Source organism: Triturus cristatus, chromosome 4_1, assembly GCF_964204655.1.
Source record: "Triturus cristatus chromosome 4_1, aTriCri1.1, whole genome shotgun sequence".
NCBI lineage: Eukaryota > Metazoa > Chordata > Amphibia > Caudata > Salamandridae > Triturus > Triturus cristatus.
Window position 1 is genome coordinate 279411715 of NC_140585.1, and position 19807 is coordinate 279431521.

Genomic DNA, 19807 nt, shown 5'->3' on the forward strand with positions numbered 1-19807 from the left:
ATGTCCGTGGTTAGTGCTTTGATCTTTTAGATGCTATTTGTTACAAAAAAACATTCAAAATTCATAACTCCGGTTCTACTGATTGGATTTTTGTTGTTTCGGTGTCAAGTAATTTTTTTAAACTAACTGTATTTTAGTTAATTCGCATGACATTTTTTTTTTGTTGTGTTTTCACTTTATTACTGTTTGTGTGCTGCAAAAATACTTTACACATTGCCTAAGTTAAGCCTGACTGCTATTTGCAATTGAGCACAGGGATAAGCAAAGAATAAGATTGTGATTTTGTTGTTGTTATTGTTCACCTTACAAGGGATTGTGGCTGTTGCTTTACCAGGGCTCACACTCCAGTCAAATAACAACCCAATGTCTCACAAGTAGTGTGACCAGACATTTTTCCTGTGTGTCAGAGAGAGGATAGTCTACAAACATCCTTTCATTTAAAGTTCTAATGTTATATAAACCCCAAATCCTTATGCTGACATTCTGTGTATGTGTCCGGTGCGTGTATCCATAGAGAGAGCATGACACACATATGGTAGTAGAACTCTGAGTGTGGTGGCAGTGTGAGTACTGAGACCAGTGCGATCCATGTTGCTCAGCCCCTGGTTTAGCATCACACAAGATGGAGTGTGGCTATGACTTCCTGAGACAGTTGAAGTGTATTGACTGCTTTCTTGTGGCTGGAGTGTAGAGACAAACACACAGAAGTGAGGGTCGATGAAGACAGGGTTTCCTTTAGAAAGTCAGTGAGGAACTTGTTAGCAAGGAGCTGGTAAGTACTTCTTATTGAGCTCTGCCATTTGGGAACTGGTAGTGAAGTCCTTTTGTAGGTTTGATTATTTCTTCAGGCAGAGACTGTGAGCTCACACTTTATTGTGCACTTGTTTTTTATACTCCTTGGAGCCAGCATCATTGCTGCCTGCTGTGAGAGTCACCACTTAGCACAAAGTGTGTGTCTGAGAAACAGACTGAAAATGACATTTGAAAGATAACCAGCCCAAACCAGTTCTGAAACCTTAACAGAGGATTCACATCCCCTGCCATGGAAAATGTCTATAAAATTAAAATCTAGATAACCCCACTTTTTTCAGGTTCTGTGCTCTTCGTGATCAAGGATGGGAGTGCTCCGCAAAATCCTCAAAGGACTGATGTGTGACCGGGCCGATGTCTGCATGACAAAATGCTCCTAGAGGGGAGGGGACATCACTTGAAATTTGCACTTTCTGCTGGAGGAGCTAATGGCCTGCCTAGAGCCTAGCAGTGTGTTCTGTCTGCTGAAAGAGGGAAGGATTGTGCCTGGTTCTGCAGGAGGAGAGACTATCTAGGAGGAGAACCCCAGGTTCTTGGTGTGGGGAATAAGCCATTTAGAAGAGGAGACTGCAGAGGAGTGAAGCTGGCATTGACCTTTGTGTGGAAGTGGGCTCCTGGATTCCTTGAAGGGTTCTGCTCTTGAACCGTATCAAGACTTCTTCAAGAATCAAGTATCCAGTGCGATTGGCAGTCATTTGTGACTGAGAGACTGGCGCTGCCGATGTCGAAGTCCGAATGCTCTATTAACGCCAAAGGTGGGTACCCTGATTGGCTCAGAGTCTTCAACTGCCAAAGTCATCTACAAGATTGGACCGGGGGCTGCATCTCCTGTACTAGCATCCCATCCAGGGCTGGCTTTAGGGTGGTGCGGCTGCACTGGGTGCTGACCTGGAAGGGGAGGGGGGACACTGACCTCAGGAGGGGTGCAATGTTTAGCAATAATATAGGAATTAAAAGCACCTGCTGCTGAGTTCCTTGTGGTACAGCTTTCAGGCAGCAATAAGCATGTCAAGATAAGTCTTGTGATTAATGTTCCTGCTAGAGAGATGGGAGTTTTGTCTAGTGGCAGTTTTGACTCGCCATAAAGTAGCGCAGAGAATTAATATTCCTGCTGCAAAGAACAGATCTGCATTTTATGTGGACAGCTGAGTGGAATAGTAAAGCCAGCCTTTACCAGCGCTTTAAAATGAATGAAATGTATTTGAGAGAGGGGGCTATGGAGCGATGAGGGGCACTTCTGCCTGGGTGGTCGGGAGGGAATCAGACGAGGAGGTCATATGGGGAGGGGCGCCAAAAAAGATTGGGGCACCAGGTGCCACCAGCGGTAACACCAGCCTGGTCCAATCTTCAGTTTACCTTGGGGAGGCCTCCACTCTAGAAAACACAAGCTGCTGCAAGGGCTTCAATGCTGAAATCATCAAACCCATCAAGTTCCAAAAGAGGCCGCCACCTCGGCCCCAACAGCTCAGAAGCTGCCGAAGCAGCCCTGTACGCATTCATCCTGCAGCTGCCCAGCGTGCAACGCCAAGACGCATGGTACCGTGGAGCGTGCGAACTGTGAGAGAACGAGAGACTGAGTAGCAGACTGAGGTGTACAAAACACAGTAAGACTTTTAACTGCTAACTACCAAAAAATGAAAAGCCAACTGGAATGACGGGCGCAGATATGCTTTGGGAGTGTTTGACTGACCAGCACCTATGTCTAATCTGCACTATATCCCAGTTTAGAAGACAGCTATTACAGGGTAACTCTGTGTGCAGGCGCGAGGGTATGGAGGAGTGTAGCCAACAGGATTTCAACCCGTTGTCTCATTACTCTAATTGTGCGGGGTAGTATTACATTGCGCTCTCTGATTAAAGTACTTTTATTCATTCGATGAGCAGTTGGCTGTATAATTCACTGTGTCTGTTGGTTGACTGTTGAGTTCTGAGCTCTTCTTCTCCATACTACCTCCCGAAGAAGCCTTTGACTGCCCCGTAATCACCTTCGCTACCGTGCAAGTTAAGCGTGAAACGTATGCCCTTGGACCAGTTTGCGTAGTAGGGCAGACCCTTATCAACAATGCTGGGGTCCAGTAGCCCATGTCTGCCTCTCTAGCAAGTCGATCAAGGTCTGATAGGGATGCTTACCTACTGCTGCCTGCTCTGCCTCTTTTTGTGTGTGGGTGGGTACAGTTGCATTGCTGTTGTACATGCTATACCCATTCCCTGCAAGTGTAGGTAAAGCTTACAATGCAGATTACCATAGGTACCAGCTCTGAGTGGGCGAGGGAGCCTTGCGCTTCTAAAGCCATGTTAACAACCAGTCTGCATGTCCCAGGCAACCTTTTGCTTCTGATGCCCTGTGGTACATATTTTGTGCATGTGTCAATCTTAGCTGGTTGCTGTGCGTGTGGGGGGCATGCACAGTTGCTGATATCGAGAACCACTTCTATAACCATGATGGAAGATTGAATTGCTGATGCTCGTAGTGTAACTAGCCTCTGTGTGTGTGTGTGTGTAAGTGAAACTTGCCCTGATGGTGGACATGGTGTATTTGTTCTGTGTGTGTGGCTGTATATTCATTTGTGTGCAATGGAATATTAGACTGACAGCCCAGTTTGTGCTTCTTCTAAATGGACAGGGAAAGCGTTTATTCTCCGTCTCAGGTGGTACTTGCTTTCTGTGTTTTTAGGTCTCGGCTGCGAAGGCTGCGCTTGCGCAGTCTAGCTCCGAGATTTAATGACTTGGAGAAGAGGGGCCTGAACCCGCCCCTCTTCTCCCCTGTTCTCCATTGGCTGGCCTCTTGAATGCTGGCCAGCCATTGGAGAAGAGGTCAGTCATTCCGATTAGGCCCCGTCCTTTTCGGATCGGGGGCGTGTTTTTTGCAAGAAGTCTCATTCTCTCCTCCAGCCAAGGGCTGGAGGAGAGAAAAGACAAACACGCCCCCGAATCCGAAAATGCCGCTGCCTTTCTCCGAGGCATTTCTGCTCTGCCTCGGAGAAAGGCGGTGGTGTTCCTGGCCCTCACCTCGCCCGCTTCCAACCCCTCGTTCGCTTCCGCACTTCCTCCGGGTCTCTGCGCCTTCGCCAGGACCTCACTCGCCCTTGCCACCCCGTCTCTGGCCTGAAGTGCCCTGCGGCCTCGGCCAAAGCAAGGAAACTTATTGCTGTGGATTTCCCTGCTTCGAGCTTCCCCAGGCTGCCTGCGCACAACGTTAAGGTCTAGCTGTCTGGTGACACTTGTGGCGGCCCCTACACTCCCCCTTTACTTCCTCCTCTCCGTCCCCAGGGACCGGGCTCGCTCCGCGCGAAGTCACCGCTCGGCTGCGGCCGTTCACGAGGAAAGTTGTGTCTGGAGAGGCCTGGAACACGGCCAGGCGCCCCTCCCTTTACTACAGGAACACAATCCTCTCCTTTCAGTCATAAAACCTTTATTCCGTTGAATGTGGACACAGGGGGCCCACGCCCACCCGTGCAGAGCGCACATTGGATGACCTCAGCCCCCTCCGCCCAGAGCACGGGCGGGCCGTCACTGCCGCATTCCCGGGGGTTACCATGGCTGAAGGAAATCCAGGAACCACCCCCCTCCAAAGACCCGCCCCAGCTAACCACAGCATACCAGTATCCGCCAGAGGGGAGGCGAGGCGAGGGCTGTCAAAGCAACAATAGGCATGGCCCCTCAAAACCGGTCACCCCGTGGGTTTAAAGTTTTCCTACAGCTCTTCGCTGCCTCCTAAGTGCAACCAGACACCCCTGAATGGGACACAGACGCTCTACACCCCATGCAACCCTATGCCTGTGTCCTACAGCTGCACCTAGTTTTACAAGCCCACGGGGCACTTGATGCAGTGAGGTTGTATCTGCTCCTATGGAACCCGTCGCTCAAGTTTAACATGAATGACGACTCCTTGTGATGGAAATCTTTACTGACGTCACTCTCTGCCACGGGGATGCACAGCAAGGCTAGCGGACTGCCAGACCACTCAGAATAGAGCTAGCCCCTTCCCCACCACAATCAATGACATAGACTTAATGCCGACTAATGTGTAATCATAGAGTTAACACTGCGCCTTTGTTCCCGCCAATGTAAAACTTCTCTATTAATACGGAAACAAGCAAGATCAAAGTGACCCTGCTCCCTTCAGTTTCATGCAACCCCCCCTGACCCCTCCCCACACACAAGGGTTTTCAGGGCTTTACAATCACATCTGTGGGGCTCCCCCTGTCTCCCCCCACACACCCTGCGCGAATGGACGCGGTCGCCATGGTTACCACGGTGTGTGCATATGGTGACCACTTCACTGCGTTTGGGAGTACACGAGATCGTGTGACTATGCCATGCCTTTGGAATGAAGTGATGTTGCAGCGAGAGCACTTTTCAAGACGTATGCGATTCAGTCTCCTCTGAAATAACCATGCAGGAGCAGGGCCAGTACAAACAACAACCATGGTGAGTTCCCCGACGAATGCCCGCAGAGACCGGTGCACGAATTTTCTGGAGGGTGAACTTTTAAAAAGTCTATAATCATTATGACTACATAGCTTCATCACCTCCTGAACACAGACTTTTAAATGCTTAATTTTTAGTGATAAATGCAAAGATCTAGAAACAACGGTGCCACTTCTGCTTTGGCTCCCAAGATCAATGTGTATGTGTCTAGATGTGTGTGTGTGGGTGTAGTTCTGTGTGTGTGTGTGGTTCTGTATGTGTGTGTGGTTCTGTATGTGTGTGTGGTTCTGTATGTGGCTCTGTGGTTCTGTATGTGGCTCTGTGTGTGTGTGTGTGGCTTTGTGTGTGTGGCTTTGTGTGTGTGGCTTTGTGTGTGTGGCTCTGTAAGTGTGGGTGGCTCTGTGTGTGTGTGTGGGAGGCTCTATGTGTGTGTGTGTGAATGTGTGTGCCTCTGTGTGGGTGGCTCTATGCGTGGGTGGCTCTGTCTGTGTGTGGGTAACAGTGTGTGTGTAGGTGGCTCTGTGTGGGTGGCTCTATTTGTGTGTGGGTTGCTCTATGTGAATAGCTCTGTGTAGGTGGCTCTGTGTGTGTGGGTGGCTCTGTGTGTGTGGGTGGCTTTGTGTGTGTGGCTCTGTGTGGGTGCAAATGCAATAGGTCTCGCATTTGAGAGAGATTAAGCTATTGACATTGTAAATAACAATGCAGTTTCTTTAAATGTTTTAAAAACAAAAACATAAACAAAAATAATGTCATGAGCAATGCCAATAGCTCTAACTTTAACAATGCCGAGACCATTGCATTGTAAATGCTTGTTAATGGGAAGCTTGTGCTGCTGATACTTGCACTATACTTGTTGTTTGTGTGAGGCTGAAGCTTGCACTGCTGGTGCCATGTGGTACTTGTTTCTGTATGAAGCTTGCCTTACTGATACCATGTGCAGGGCCGGCTTTAGGGCAATGCGACCGGTGCTGCTGCACTGGGTGCTGACCTGTGGAGGGGGCGCTGACCTAAGGCAGGGTGGGAGGGGGAGGGCTGAGCTGTGTTTAGAACTAACATGATTGGAGAGATGAGGGGCACATTTAGCCAGTGGTCATGAGAGAATCCGAGGAGGAGGTCATGGGTGGATGCCAAAAATGATTGTCGCACTGGGCGCCACCAGCGCTAAAGCCGGCCCTGACCATGTGGTACATGTTTTGTTTGTGTGCTGCAGACGTACACTTCTGATGCCTTTGTGGTAGCTGTTCTCTTTGTTTACTCATTGAGTCTCAGGCGCTACACATTTGAAGTGTGTGACAATGCTTGCCACCACGGCACCCCTTCTCTGTGTGTGAAACCTGCACTGTTGCTTTCTGAGCTCTCACCAGTCTGACTGGAGAGCCTTGTGCTGCTGACGTATTCTATATGTGTGGGGAACAGACTTTCCTGCTTGTTATACCCGGAAAGAGAAACGTTGGTGCCCCGCCCCCTGGCACTTCAACCCTTGCACCTTGTGCTGCTGACTTGTTCTAAGTGTGTGGGGCACACACTTTGATGTTTGTTGTGCCTGTTCTATGTGCAAGAGAAACTTTGGTGCCCCACTCCCTGTGCACTCTTAACCCCACCTCCTGGCACTTCAACCCTTGCACCTTGTGCTGCTGACTTGTTCTAAGTGTGTGGGGCACACACTTTGATGTTTGTTGTACCTGTTCTATGTGCAAGAGAAACTTTGGTGCCCCACTCCCTGTGCACTCTTTACCCCACCTCCTGGCACTTCAACCCTTGCACCTTGTGCTGCTGACTTGTTCTAAGTGTGTGGGGCACACACTTTGATGTTTGTTGTACCTGTTCTATGTGCAAGAGAAACTTTGGTGCCCCACTCCCTGTGCACTCTTTACCCCACCTCCTGGCACTTCAACCCTTGCACCTTGTGCTGCTGACTTCTTCTAAGTGTGTGGGGCACACACTTTGATGTTTGTTGTACCTGTTCTATGTGCAAGAGAAACTTTGGTGCCCCACTCCCTGTGCACTCTTAACCCCACCTCCTGGCACTTCAACCCTTGCACCTTGTGCTGCTGACTTCTTCTAAGTGTGTGGGGCACACACTTTGATGTTTGTTGTACCTGTTCTATGTGCAAGAGAAACTTTGGTGCCCCACTCCCTGTGCACTCTTTACCCCACCTCCTGGCACTTCAACCCTTGCACCTTGTGCTGCTGACTTGTTCTAAGTGTGTGGGGCACACACTTTGATGTTTGTTGTGCCTGTTCTATGTGCAAGAGAAACTTTGGTGCCCCGCTCCCTGTGCATGCTTTACCCCACCGCCTTGCACTTCAACCCTTGCGCCTTGCATGGCTCCACTGCACGCTGCACCTCCCCTGTGTAGGCGCAGTCTTTGTGGTTTTGACGATTCAATGCATTCAATTAGTTCAACCAACATACAGGAAGGGAAAAGCATGTGGAGCAGAAGCCTCTCTAATACGAAAAACTACTGCCGGACAACTGGTGGTAGCCTCAGCCTCTTTACAGAGGCCGAAGTGGGACAACATGTCCAGATGCTGTGCAACATTCTTTGTCTAGGGAGAATAAGCACTCGCTGTAATTACCCACGTGGTACCCCTTCTGCGTCTCACTGAAGCAGGCCAGCACCTTTTCAATATAGGAATGTCAAAAGGATTGGCATTTCAAATGCTTGTTTTTTGTTGGTCCTTGGGGAAAGTATATTTATCTGTGGGGGAACCCCTTCCACTGCCCCCTCCTCCCTTCAGTGTATGGGTTTCGCCTCCCATTCCCACTGTGGAAACAAACACACAAACTTCTTCCCTCCACAGGAGTGAACGTGCATGTGTTTTTACGCCTGCCATACTTACAAACTGGTGATGAATGCTCATTGAGTTTGTGGGTGTCCACCAACTTGTATAGGTGGGCCCATCCAAAAACGGCTCACAGACCTACCCCTACAACGGAATTTGAAAATGTAAAAATTCTACCACACTAGTAGAATTTCCTCATTCACAAATCTGTCAGCGCTGATTCCGTGTGTGAGTCCTGGGAATTTTGTAGATCGAAGGTGAACTTACGTGCTCAAAATACTCTAGGGCTAGGAGGTAGGCTCGAAGAGAGCAGCCTCTAGTGAGACAAATGCCTGCAGAAATTGCAAGCCAGTCTCTGTATTTTCCAAGATTTGATTGAAAACATCAACATTTTGGAAGAAAATTCATCCGAATTCACTAGCTGTAACCATCACCCCTCTTTCTCACTGAACGCTTTGGACATTTGGCTCTAGGGATGGACAGAAAGGCAGACAACATTTAGAACTGGTAAGTTGCAAGACTGGCCACTGTCAGTGGTGGCGTGAGTCACCACAACAAGTTGCCACTGGAGAATAAGTGTGAAGACGGGAACACAAAATTCAGGACTTTGATTGTTCTAGAAAACAAATTGATGAGCCTGGTTTTGGTCTGTTCACGGAGGGTCCTCCATTTTTTTTAATTGAATTATTTTACTATAGCTATTGATTGGCAGCCATTCATGCACCCAGAAGATACTCCTGGAATTACATAGAGGTCCACTGTGTGCCCATCAGAGCATATACTCTGGCTGGTTCTATAATACCTCTTCCTATAGGTTGCTTAATTGCAGCTCCTTCGCTGACTCCAGGGCATATACTACACTTGATGCAAGATAGGAGGAGAGCACCCTTCACCTCTCGGCACTTCTGATGCCCATGCAGGGTACTTAAGCTGTATGATTCGGACCATCCCAAAACTGGTAGGAATCTGTGTGCATGTACAACCCTGTCATTTGTCGCCCTTTCTATTGCACCCATGCATATGTGAAGCTACGTGCTTGCTGAGACAGTCAGCACTTTCTCTGCCACGCCCTCACAGCACCATAACACTTCCCTCGTAGACCACGCTGCACTCCCTCATTTACCATCCCTTCATACCCTGGGATCTGATCTTTGCACGTGCTATATCTCAATCGGTTTCACATCAAATCCATGCACAGGCACAGTGACAGAACATGTTAGAGCACTACTCTGGTCCTCACGCACATCAGAACCATAGCTCTTCCATCCACAGCACTGCCACGGAGAATGCTACCCAATGCTGGCTGTTAAATTGTTTGAGGTAACAGTTCGACATGCACTGCGTTATCGGTGCCCGCTCTGGGGGTTGGCATAAGTGATATCACCTGTACTGTCACACCCCTACAGCAGTGCTCCCCTACACACTTTTAATAGACTTTGCTGGAAGGCAGTGCTTAATTTGAGCCAGTGATTTGCGGTGCTCGCCCCCGGCACTTAATTGTGAACATGACAGTCTGCCACATGGTGGCGCTGTATATGTAATTTAGAGACGAGCAGAACAGCTGTTTATTAATTCAACATACATTAAAATGATTAATTCCTGCTGCCCAAGCCATTATTATAGTTTTGAGGGCCTGATCTAGTCTAAATTAGCACACTTATATGAGTGTTAGGGTTAATAGTTGTGTAGGTATTGTCAATGGCAGAGCTGGCAGGGGCAATGCGTGGTTAAAGCTGCAGTGGCAACCTGACGACGCCTTGGCATATATTATATTACGAATCAAGCACTGCTGGAAGGCATTTGGCTTGTACTGCTACTTCAGCACCCCCTGCAATCAAGTGTGAGCCAGCATCAGGCCAATGTTGATCTACCCAGCAAATGAAGAACAACATTCATATATTTTCATTAGGGTTCAATTGAAGTAAATGATCCTATCGATGGTTGGCTGTGGGGCAAACTGCCACTACCCCATCCCATTATTCAGTAAGCTATGTAATATCTTCAGTTGGGTATTATTTATAGGTGCAACTCCATCGTTTGTAGCTGAGATTCTCTAATCTGAATTACCTTTCACATTCTTGCTGGTTTCATATTTTGCTAGCTGACTTTACCATTTCGCCTCACCCTGTGCTACTTCTCTCGGGCTTTTGTGGCAGTCATCCACTCTGTTCCAGCACAGCTACTGTCTTGACACCCAGCAGAGTGGGCGTCATGAGAACCCGCTCGTTACCCAGGGCCACTGGAATTCTATGATTCTGAGGCCTCTGCTTTTTCAGATAATTATGAATATGCCACATTTGCCACATAATTCGTCATCTCCTGCATAATCTGCAGGTTTTAACAGAATAGTATTTCTAGCTCAAATGGATCAAAAGTTACAAAAAACATGGCAACATGTATTAACACGTAGTGGAAGGCCCTTCACAAAGGTTAACTGGCCATCTTTCAGTTGATCTTTCAGACTGGTCTTGAGGGCCATTCAGAATTCCGGAAGCGATGTGATGATCCGGAGGGGAAGGCCGAGGAGGAGTCTGGCCGCAGCGTTCTGTATGGTCTGAAGTCTCTGTAGAGGTGTGCGTCTATTCCTACATAGAGGGCATTGTCATAGTCCAGTCGGCTGGTGATGAGGGCTTGTGTCACGGTACATCTCGTGTGTATGGGTAGCCTCTTGAAGATCTTACATAGCATGCACAAAGTGAAGAAATGGCGTTGATCTGTGATTTCACGGTGAGCTTGTTGCCAATGATGATTCCGGGGTTTCTGGTGTGGTTGGAGTGAGTGAGTGAGGGTCCTAGGTCTGATGGTCACAAGGAGTTGTTCCATATGCTGCTGCTGTTGCCAAAGATCAGTACTTCCATCTTCAGTCAGTGCCTTTAAGGCATACACACCAAGAAGCTACCCTGAATAAGTGTCTGATTCTAACAAGAAGAACTAAGGCGTACTACGTCTCCTTCTGTGTGGTGTTGGACATATAAAAAAAATGGCAGGAGTGTCCTCACACACCACCAGGTGTCATGCTTCATCATCGGCAGTCCTCGCTCTCTAAAAACTGCGTTTGATAGAGAGTGGGCCTTCACCTGGAGACAGAGAGGCACTTCTGCAACTAAGTGGGGGCCCTTGCAAGAAGGTGAGTGAGTGATTTAAAAATGTAATGCAAACTCCACATGTAATTTTATTTAAATGGGGTTTGCTTAATATTAAAAGTTAGGGTGGGGACATGGAGAAGAGGCAAGGACAGATTGTAGGAGTACCACGAGGGACGCACCTTGAGGCAAGTGTTACAGGGGTTACTCATTTCCTCCCTTCCCATGGGACATCCCAACCCCTAACCCCTAACCTGGGGTTACCACGTCTCATAGTAGAGTGTGACAAAGGTCAACCTACTAAAGTGGATTTATCTTAGTCTGATAGAGACTAGATAGGAGCCAGTTTTCACGTCCTGATGAATGCCATGGACCCTCCTGGCCACGACGGCAGAAACATGTTGACGATACTATACTGATGGGGATGGGGTACTAAACCCATGTGCCTGCACCCTAACTTGTAATATTAAGCAAACCCCATTTAAATAAAATTACATGTGGAGTTTGCAGCAGGCCCCAACTTAGTTGTAGAAGTGCCCCCCTGTCTCCAGATGAAGGCCCGCTCTCTATCAAATGCGGTTTTTAGAGAGCGAGGACTGCCGATGATGAAGCATGACACCTGGTGGTGTGTGAGGACAGTCCTTCCATTTTTTTGATATGCCCAACACCACACAGAAGAAGGCGTAGTGCGCCTTAGTTCTTCTTCTTAGAATCAGACACTTATTCAGGGTAGCTTCTTGGTGTGTGTATATCTGTATTACTTGGAGGCCAGCTCACCCTGAACACCCCACAGCCTCTTGTTCCCTCCCATAGTGAACACTAGGGTTAATGTGTGAAGATGAGTGCCTTTAGGACCCCTGTAGTCTACAGATCTAGCATCCTCCCCAGAGGCAGTATTGTTCTGTGTCCTTTCAGCATTATAGTCGCATTCCACTGAGTGTCGATATCATTACAGTGGAGTATCATGGCCTCGGTGTCCTGCCAGCCTCAACTATTTCACCTAGTGGTGTCATGGTGTGAATGTAGTGAACTGAGCAGGAGCCGCCCCAGATCGCATTATACTTGTAAAGCTGGCCTTCATTACGGAATCATGGACAGATCATGCATCTGGACCGGACCTAGTGAAGGCAACTCCCCCAGGTTTTCATTGCTACACAGTGGATAGGCCTAAAAAAAGGGGGAGGGCTGGCAGTCATCTACCATGATTCAGTAGAACCCAACTTTTTCACTGCCTCCAACATGTCTTGTGAGGCATTAGCTTTTAATATTCACTCAGCATACTACAAAACCTTCAAAGGTATATTACTCTATCGCCCACCTGGACCAAAAAGTGGGTTTTTGGATACAATAGGTACCTTGCTGGAGGAAGGGTTATGCCTAGAGTCTTATACGGTATTAGGTGATTTTAACTTTTATCTGGAAAACCCCTTGGATGCAGATACAAATCGGCTGGAGCAAATTATGGGGGCTGGAAATCTCAAGCAGTTGGTGATGACCCCGACTCACGAAAAAGGACACACTCTGGATGGGATGTACTCCAATAACTGTGACTTAGCTTGCACCTCAGTTCTCCCACTTTCGTGGTCTGACCACTGTGCCATTCAATTTGAATTGAACAGCTATGGGGGACACTCAGCCAGTATGAAACCTACCCAGGAGATTGTAGCTAGGGCTTGGGGAAGACTGGACATTAAGAAATTTGAAAATTCCCTGAGGAGCTCAATGTGCCCTCCTCCGCTGGGAGTGGAAGAGGCCACTGCAGCCTATAATCAATGGTTAGGCACAACCTGTAACCACCTAGCCCCTGAAAAAAAGTGTACTCCTAAACAAGCTCTACTGTCCGCTCCCTGGTACTCGGATGAGCTTAGAGCCATAAAACTGGCCTGTAAGCAATTAGTGTGGGTATGGCGTAAAAGGTAAGCACATGCGGACAAGGAAAGATATAAACACTGCATCACCACTTATAAGCAGTCTCTACTAGAAGCAAGAAAAAGTTTTTTACAATACAAATAACGTCAGCCAAATCTAACGCAAAGGAACTTTTTAAAACCATTAAAAAGCTGTCTACTTCTAATGCTCTTAAAAGACAGGGCAACCCAGAATTCTGCAATAAAATTGCCGATTTCTTTAAACAGAAAGTAGAAATCATCTTTTCTTCTTTCACCCAAGCCAACAATAAGGCACAGATATGCTCTCATTTGAAGGGACTGGACAGTCCTGGCCCTCCTCTGATACTTGACCAATTCACACACCTGGAGATATCAGAAACTATTAATGTTCTGAATTCGATCCGCTCCGGAGCCCCCAATGATCCGTGCCCTGTGCGGGGGTATTAAACAAATTCCAGAGGTGATTGGACCGGCACTGACGCCCCTGCTGAATGCCGTTTTTGTTTCAGGCATATTTCCCAAAATTTGTAAGAAAGCCTCTGTTCTTCCCCTGCTGAAGAAACAGACTCTGGACCCCCAAGATCCCAATAACTACAGGCCGATCTCACGGCTCCCATTCCCTGCCAAAAGTTTGGAGAACGCAATGAACATCCAACTCAGTGCATTTCCTCAGTCTAACAACTCTCTGGACCCATCTCAATATGGGTTCAAAACACACTACAGCACTGAGCTGGCCTTGTTGAAATCCACGGAGGAGATTAGTGAGGCCGTAGACAAGGGAGGCAATGCCATACTGATTATGCTGGATCTGTCGGCGGCCATTGACATGGTTCATCACAAAGTGTTGATGGACCGGCTGTCTGACATTGGAGTTGAAGGTCAAGCATGGAAGCTCCTACAATCATTTCTGTCTGATAGGTCGCAAACCGTGGACCTGGATGGTAATACGTCCAAACCTTTTTCACTTCCATGTGGGGTGCCACAGGGCTCAACACACAGCCCAACGCTCTTTAATATATATGTGGCACCCCTGGCAGGAGTCATTAGGTCCTTTGGCTTCCAACTCACCTCCTACGCTGACGACATGCAAATAGTGTTGTCATTGACTGAGGGAGGGGAAAAGGAACCAGGGGAGCGTTTCCATGACTGTATGAGTACTATCTCGGGCTGGATGTCTTCTAATTGTTTAAAACTGAACTCCAGCAAGACCGAGGTAATCAAGTTTGGGAATAATCCTTGTGTGTGGACACCTGAATGGACGACCTTGGTTCTTGTCCTATACCCACAAGGAAAGCCAAAAACCTTGGGGTATTGGTGGAGAATAAACTCACCATGGGCGACCAAATAAGTATGGTGATCTCAGCCTGCGTTCTGGTCCTAAGGATCATAAGAAAAATTACGTTTTTTTTTACCGAAAGCAGTCTTAAGACAGTGGTAACGGCCCTCATAATGTCGCGTCTGGACTACTGTAATGGCCTATATCGTAATGCCCAAAAGCAACATATCAATCGGCTCCAACTAGCCCAAAACGCAGCTGCCAGACTGCTGTCAGGAACGCCGAAATCTGCTTCCATAAAAGAGTAACTTAATAAATTGCATTGGCTCCCGGTCAAACAAAGAACACGCTTTAAGGCACTATGTACCGTTTTTAAGGCCATTAATGGAGCTGATCCTGAGTTTCTTAGGCGCAAATTCCAATGGTATGTCCCTGGAAGAATGCTACGCTCCACTGGTGCCAAACAACTGCAAGTCCCCGCATTTAAAAAAGTCAATTGGGGAGGCAGGAGTTTTAATACCTGTCCCTCTAGAGCATGGAACGAGCTTCCTTTTCATCTTAGGATCTCCTTTCCTTCAGATAGGGTTTGAAAACATGGCTCTTCTCCCAGTAGCATACACTCTAGTTTCCCCGGTAACCAGTACTTCGCGCCAGGACACCCCAGGTTAACCGTGCGCTCTACAAGTGCGACTAACATAACATAACGTAACCACCATTTATGTGCGCAGATAAGGATTTAATGCATTGTGCTTATTTCCTCTGGTGTGATGTGGGTGGCGGAGGGCTGGCGTATATATAGGCAATGTAAAAGTTAGAGTGCAGTGACAAGCACCATACTTGTGAGTTCCTTACTGTGGAAGCAAGCTAAGGAGGGAACAAGGCACTAGGTCCAGGGATAGTCTCACATTCTGTAGCTTTAGTGATTCTGTCCACGCCCAACATATTACCATGGCTTGTAGTGCATCACATTAATACGGCTTGTAATGGGCATGTTACCCCCAGCTCCTCAGTTCCACAGATGCCCATGAAGTTTCCTCCTCTGCACCCTTCTGCCATAGTCGGTGAACCAGTGAAGTCTGGGTCCATGATTTGAATTTTGGCCATGAGATACTGGACTGGAATTTTTTTAGTTTTACAATTTTTTTACGATAGATATTTATATTCTCTAGGCCTAGCACAAGGACAGACGGTCTTGCGTCGCATCTCCTCTCTCTGCACCTTACAGGAAGCAGGCAGCCTCCCTCTCCTCCCCTAAGCCAATCCCAACGCTGACAATGGCAGCGTTGTGATTGGCTGGGACGCTGACCCCACAGGCGTCTATGGGGAGGCCATTTTCTCGATGTAGGCTGCATGCCTACAAAGAGAAAATGCAGAGTGTGCCTGACTGGTTTGGTCAGCCCTCAAACAGTCAGCGCCCACAACAGTGGGCAAGCCAGTCCTGCCCCTGCCTGGAGCAGGAACGCCCTACCGCCCGCCCCCAACCAAAACCTGCCTTCTTCTTTCTCGCAGTGCGAGAAGGAGAAGCAGAAGCATAAAATGGTATTCATATTACCATTTTATGTTTTTGCTTCTCGCACTGCGAGAAAGCAGTGGCAATGCTCCTCCGCCCACACGGAGGAGCCACCCCTGCGGAGTGATTAGACACATATGCCTCGCTCAGTGCAGGCCAGAGCCTTCTAGAACTTTCCCAAGAGACATACTGCTGAATACCCGCATTCCCACCCTCTTGTCCTGCCTGCCTTTGCCTCACAGTGCTGCCTACTTCCGGCCCGTTAGCCACAGGTCCCCCTGCTATAGACCGGTCCAGGTGAGCTCCCTGCCTCCGCGCCTGCGCCGGCTGCGATGCCTTCGAGGTGACGCAGGTGGTCGCGTGCTGGCGGCAGTGCCGTTTGGGGTGGAGGACCCCTGCGTGGCATGTGCACGTGCTATCATGTGTGGCCTCAAGTGCGCCTCTACCTCATCGCATTGATAGTCAAGTTGCCTTCAGCTTTTCCAATATGTCTCTGCCATTTTATTTTGCATTTTATTCTTCAGTTATCGTAGCTTCGGCCTCATTCTTGAGTTTGATCTAGAAAGTCCCTGTAACGTGCATAAGGGCTCTTGTATTGTAAAGAGCACTTTATTGTTTAAATAACATCCTTTATTTACAGCCTTGACTTGTGTACTCCGTCTGGGGGGGTCCTCTCCGTGACAGAGCCCTCAGGCTTTTGCTTCCCTGTAAATATTTATAGCCCTCGTAGTCACAAAAGCTGCTGTTTCATACCTCAGACGTGGAGGACCGAGAGCCCCCCCCCCCCCCCCTGCAGAAAGAGACGTGACTGGCTGGAGGTGGTTACAAACGCTCTGTGAGATAAGCTTGCTGGCAATGCCTGGGCTCAGCCGTGCCTTCCTCTCTTCTCCTCGCAGGTCTCGGTTCCTGTCACTGGACGCGGGCCCGAGGTCGTGCAAGGGAAGGACCCTGCCACCCAGCACAGCAACATGGAGCCCGGGAGCCCCCTGCAGAGCCCCCCTCTGGAAGTGGGCGGAGCCGTCATCACCGTGACCCTGCTGGCCATCGCCCTGGTGCTCCTGTACTGGTGAGTGGAGCAGGCAAACATTTATTATTCACAAGTGGAGTTTTATCGAACCCTGGAATGTATTGTGTGCACAACCTGTTTGCTCGGCTGGACTTTGCCATGCGCTTGCATCTCTCCAGGCAGGGCCTGCTCTAAGGTAGTGGACGTCTAGGCACCTACAGCAGAGAGTAAATGAGATTTGGCCCCTACTCCCAACCCTTCCCCTCTCCCAGGATTAACAGAGTGCTTTAAGGGATGTCTACCGGCAGCCATAGTGCCTTGTGCATGTTTGAACCAACTTTGTTATTTTACAAGGCGACCAGACAAACTGACTGTCAAACCTGCCAAGTTTTCCAGGTCTTTGTGTGACTACCTCGTCCAGTCCTGTTTTTTCATAAGAATTCTAGGTATTGTAGTCTTATTAATCCCCATATACATGCAAGACTACAAGTCCCACAATTCTAAGAGTAAAAAAACAGGACTGGACTAACTAGTCACACGTGGACCTGCGAAACTTGACAGCTATGGACTGTGCATGTGATGTATTTAGACTTCACTGAAGCTTTTCATACCACTTTGCACAGTCGATTGATAAACAATTGGTACGCCTGGATTGCAGTACTAATTTGACTTTGGTTCTCTTCGGTAAGTGTCTTATTTTTTTTATTAATTCCTGATGCAGAAAAATTTCCTTAAGCAATTTATTTAAACCTAACTTTGGATGAGACCAAGATTCAGCTCGTGAGGGATGATGAGGGGAATGGACCCCATCACACATCTATTCTATCGACCCAACTCAACTTGGCGGTCTCTCTCAATGTCTTCTTTCTTCCTTTTTATTTCCCTCAACCACAATCGAACCATAGCAAGAGCCTTTGTGTCATCTACACTCTACAAACTATTTTGATACCATCTGTCTGGTTCTCAATTGCCACTCTTAGCGACAAATTTCAGCGGCTTCAAAACCTTGCTGTGTGACTTGTCTGTGCCCGTAACATGTCTGATTAAGAATCATCCGGAGCGTGTACCTTCCTTCACTGACTCCAAGTAGTCAAGACCATCAGATTTGAAATTCTTTACCAGCTATGTTGCTGCGTCCAAGACTCCTGCCTCTTCGCTCTTGAATGAAGGGCCAGAGCACTGAATACCTCATTGCAGCTTCCAAGTAAAGTCTGTAGGGATGAATGAATGCATGACTGAATAGCTACTTCCTCCATCTTACGTCGGGACACTTCCCTGTTACTGTTTATGTTAACTGAAAAAAGTACAGCATGCTTGTAGTACCCAGACCTGATATCTACAAAATGCATCCAATCTCACTATTGTTTGACATTTTAAAACCATTCTAACACTCCATTACTGTTGTAGGACCTGGGGTCACCGGGCCCTAAGGGCGTAGCGTGACTCGAGCGGTTGGGCACCCGAAGGCTTACGTGTGAAGCAACCATACAGCACACACATCCCCTGAAGCAGAAAGCGCACACAATAATTGACCTCACACAGTAGGTTCACTTAAAAATCAATCAAGTTTATCTAGTTCAAATGCAATTCATTAGATTCTCACTGGCAGTACCATTATACATTCAAAGGCATTTCATTACCCTTCAAATTGGCAACATCTGACTACAATAAAACGGCAGATTCAAAAGCATGGCATTATACTTTAAATTGGCAACACCTGACTACAATAAAAAGGGCAGGTTCAAAATCATGGCATTATACTTTAAACTGGCAATACCTGAACGCAGTGAAAAAGGGCAAGGTTAAACACAGCGCCGCAACTAGCAATTCCCAAGCGCTCCAAATATGTCATTTGACCCAGCCCTGCACAGATCCCATGAATAGCGCTAGGAATCAGGCGGGCTGCACATGGCACTGCACTTAGCAGGGTGATAGCCCCAGGACCCAGGCTCTTAGAACGTAGTGCTGCACCTAGCTATGGACCGGTGCTTTGGCTCAGGCAGTTCGTGTGGCTCGGTACCTCTGGTGCTTTACAGGGGGGCAGTCTCACCCAGCGCTGTCCCTGGGAGGCAGTCCCACCCAGCGCTGTCCCTGGGAGGCAGTCCGGGGTCCGACAGTCTCGGGCAAGCTTAGTGGGGCGGTGGAGACTTCTCTGGGGATCTCCCCGGGGGAGGGGCGTGCTCCGGGCCTCGTGGGGCCTCCCGCCCTCCTCCCCGGCGATTACCTTAGTCTTCGGCCCTTACGCGGCCCTGGCGACGGGTTCTCTGGTGGGAGGGGGGTTCCCTCCTCCTTACGTGCCTCGCGCTACTCAGTGCTTCTGCCCGGCGGGGACCTCGCGGCGGGATTCCAGGCCGCCCGGCGATGTCCGGGCCGAGGGCCTCCCTCACGGACTTCTGGAGTGGCACGGGGTACAAAGCGCGGGGCTCCCGGTCGGGTCAGACGTGACCGGGGAGCTCCGCTGGCCTCACTGGGGGTTCTGGGGATCTTCTTGCGGCTGCAGGGGTCCGCGCTCGCAGCCGCCAATGGCAGGGCGGTCTGCGGGGGCGCGGCCCTATCCACCAATGGCGCTGCGGCGGGGGCGGCGTTTGGCAGTCCGCCCCCGTCAGGTGATGCGAGTGCTTGGCCTCAGGCCTACGCGGCCGCGGCGAGACGCCTGGGCCCAACGAGGCCTTCCCGGTGCCGGGGATCGCGATTCTTTGGCTGCGACGGCAGCGGCGGGGCCCCGGGCTTCTCCGCGGGCCCCGGTGATGACAGGGAGGCAGTTTCCCGGCCCCGGGCCGCAGCGGTGAGTGCGCCTCGAATTCCCCAGGCAGGGGGGGCTGAAATTAAGCGGCGACTTCGGCGACCAGCGCCTGGCACAGGACTGACTAGGGGGATCCCAGGCAAGGTCGGGGAGCGCAGGGGTCACAGCGCTAGTACCTGGTTGATCCCCCAGCAGTCCAGCAGGGAATTTTGAAGAGAAAGTTCCAAGATTAAGTTTCAGCAGGAATTTCAGCAGGAAGTCTCAGCAGTAAC

At 49.1% G+C, this 19807-nt stretch overlaps 1 protein-coding gene across 1 annotated transcript in view; it reads left to right on the top strand.

Moving 5' to 3' along the window:
• The window catches only part of TBXAS1 (thromboxane A synthase 1), a 405845-nt gene that overhangs the window by 43347 nt on the left and 342691 nt on the right, over positions 1-19807 (top strand). Inside the window, exon 2 of the mRNA XM_085652048.1 lies at positions 16683-16852. Within this exon, the coding sequence (XP_085508174.1) occupies positions 16755-16852 (98 nt within the window). The 5' untranslated portion in view covers positions 16683-16754. The remainder of the gene's footprint in view (positions 1-16682; positions 16853-19807) is intronic.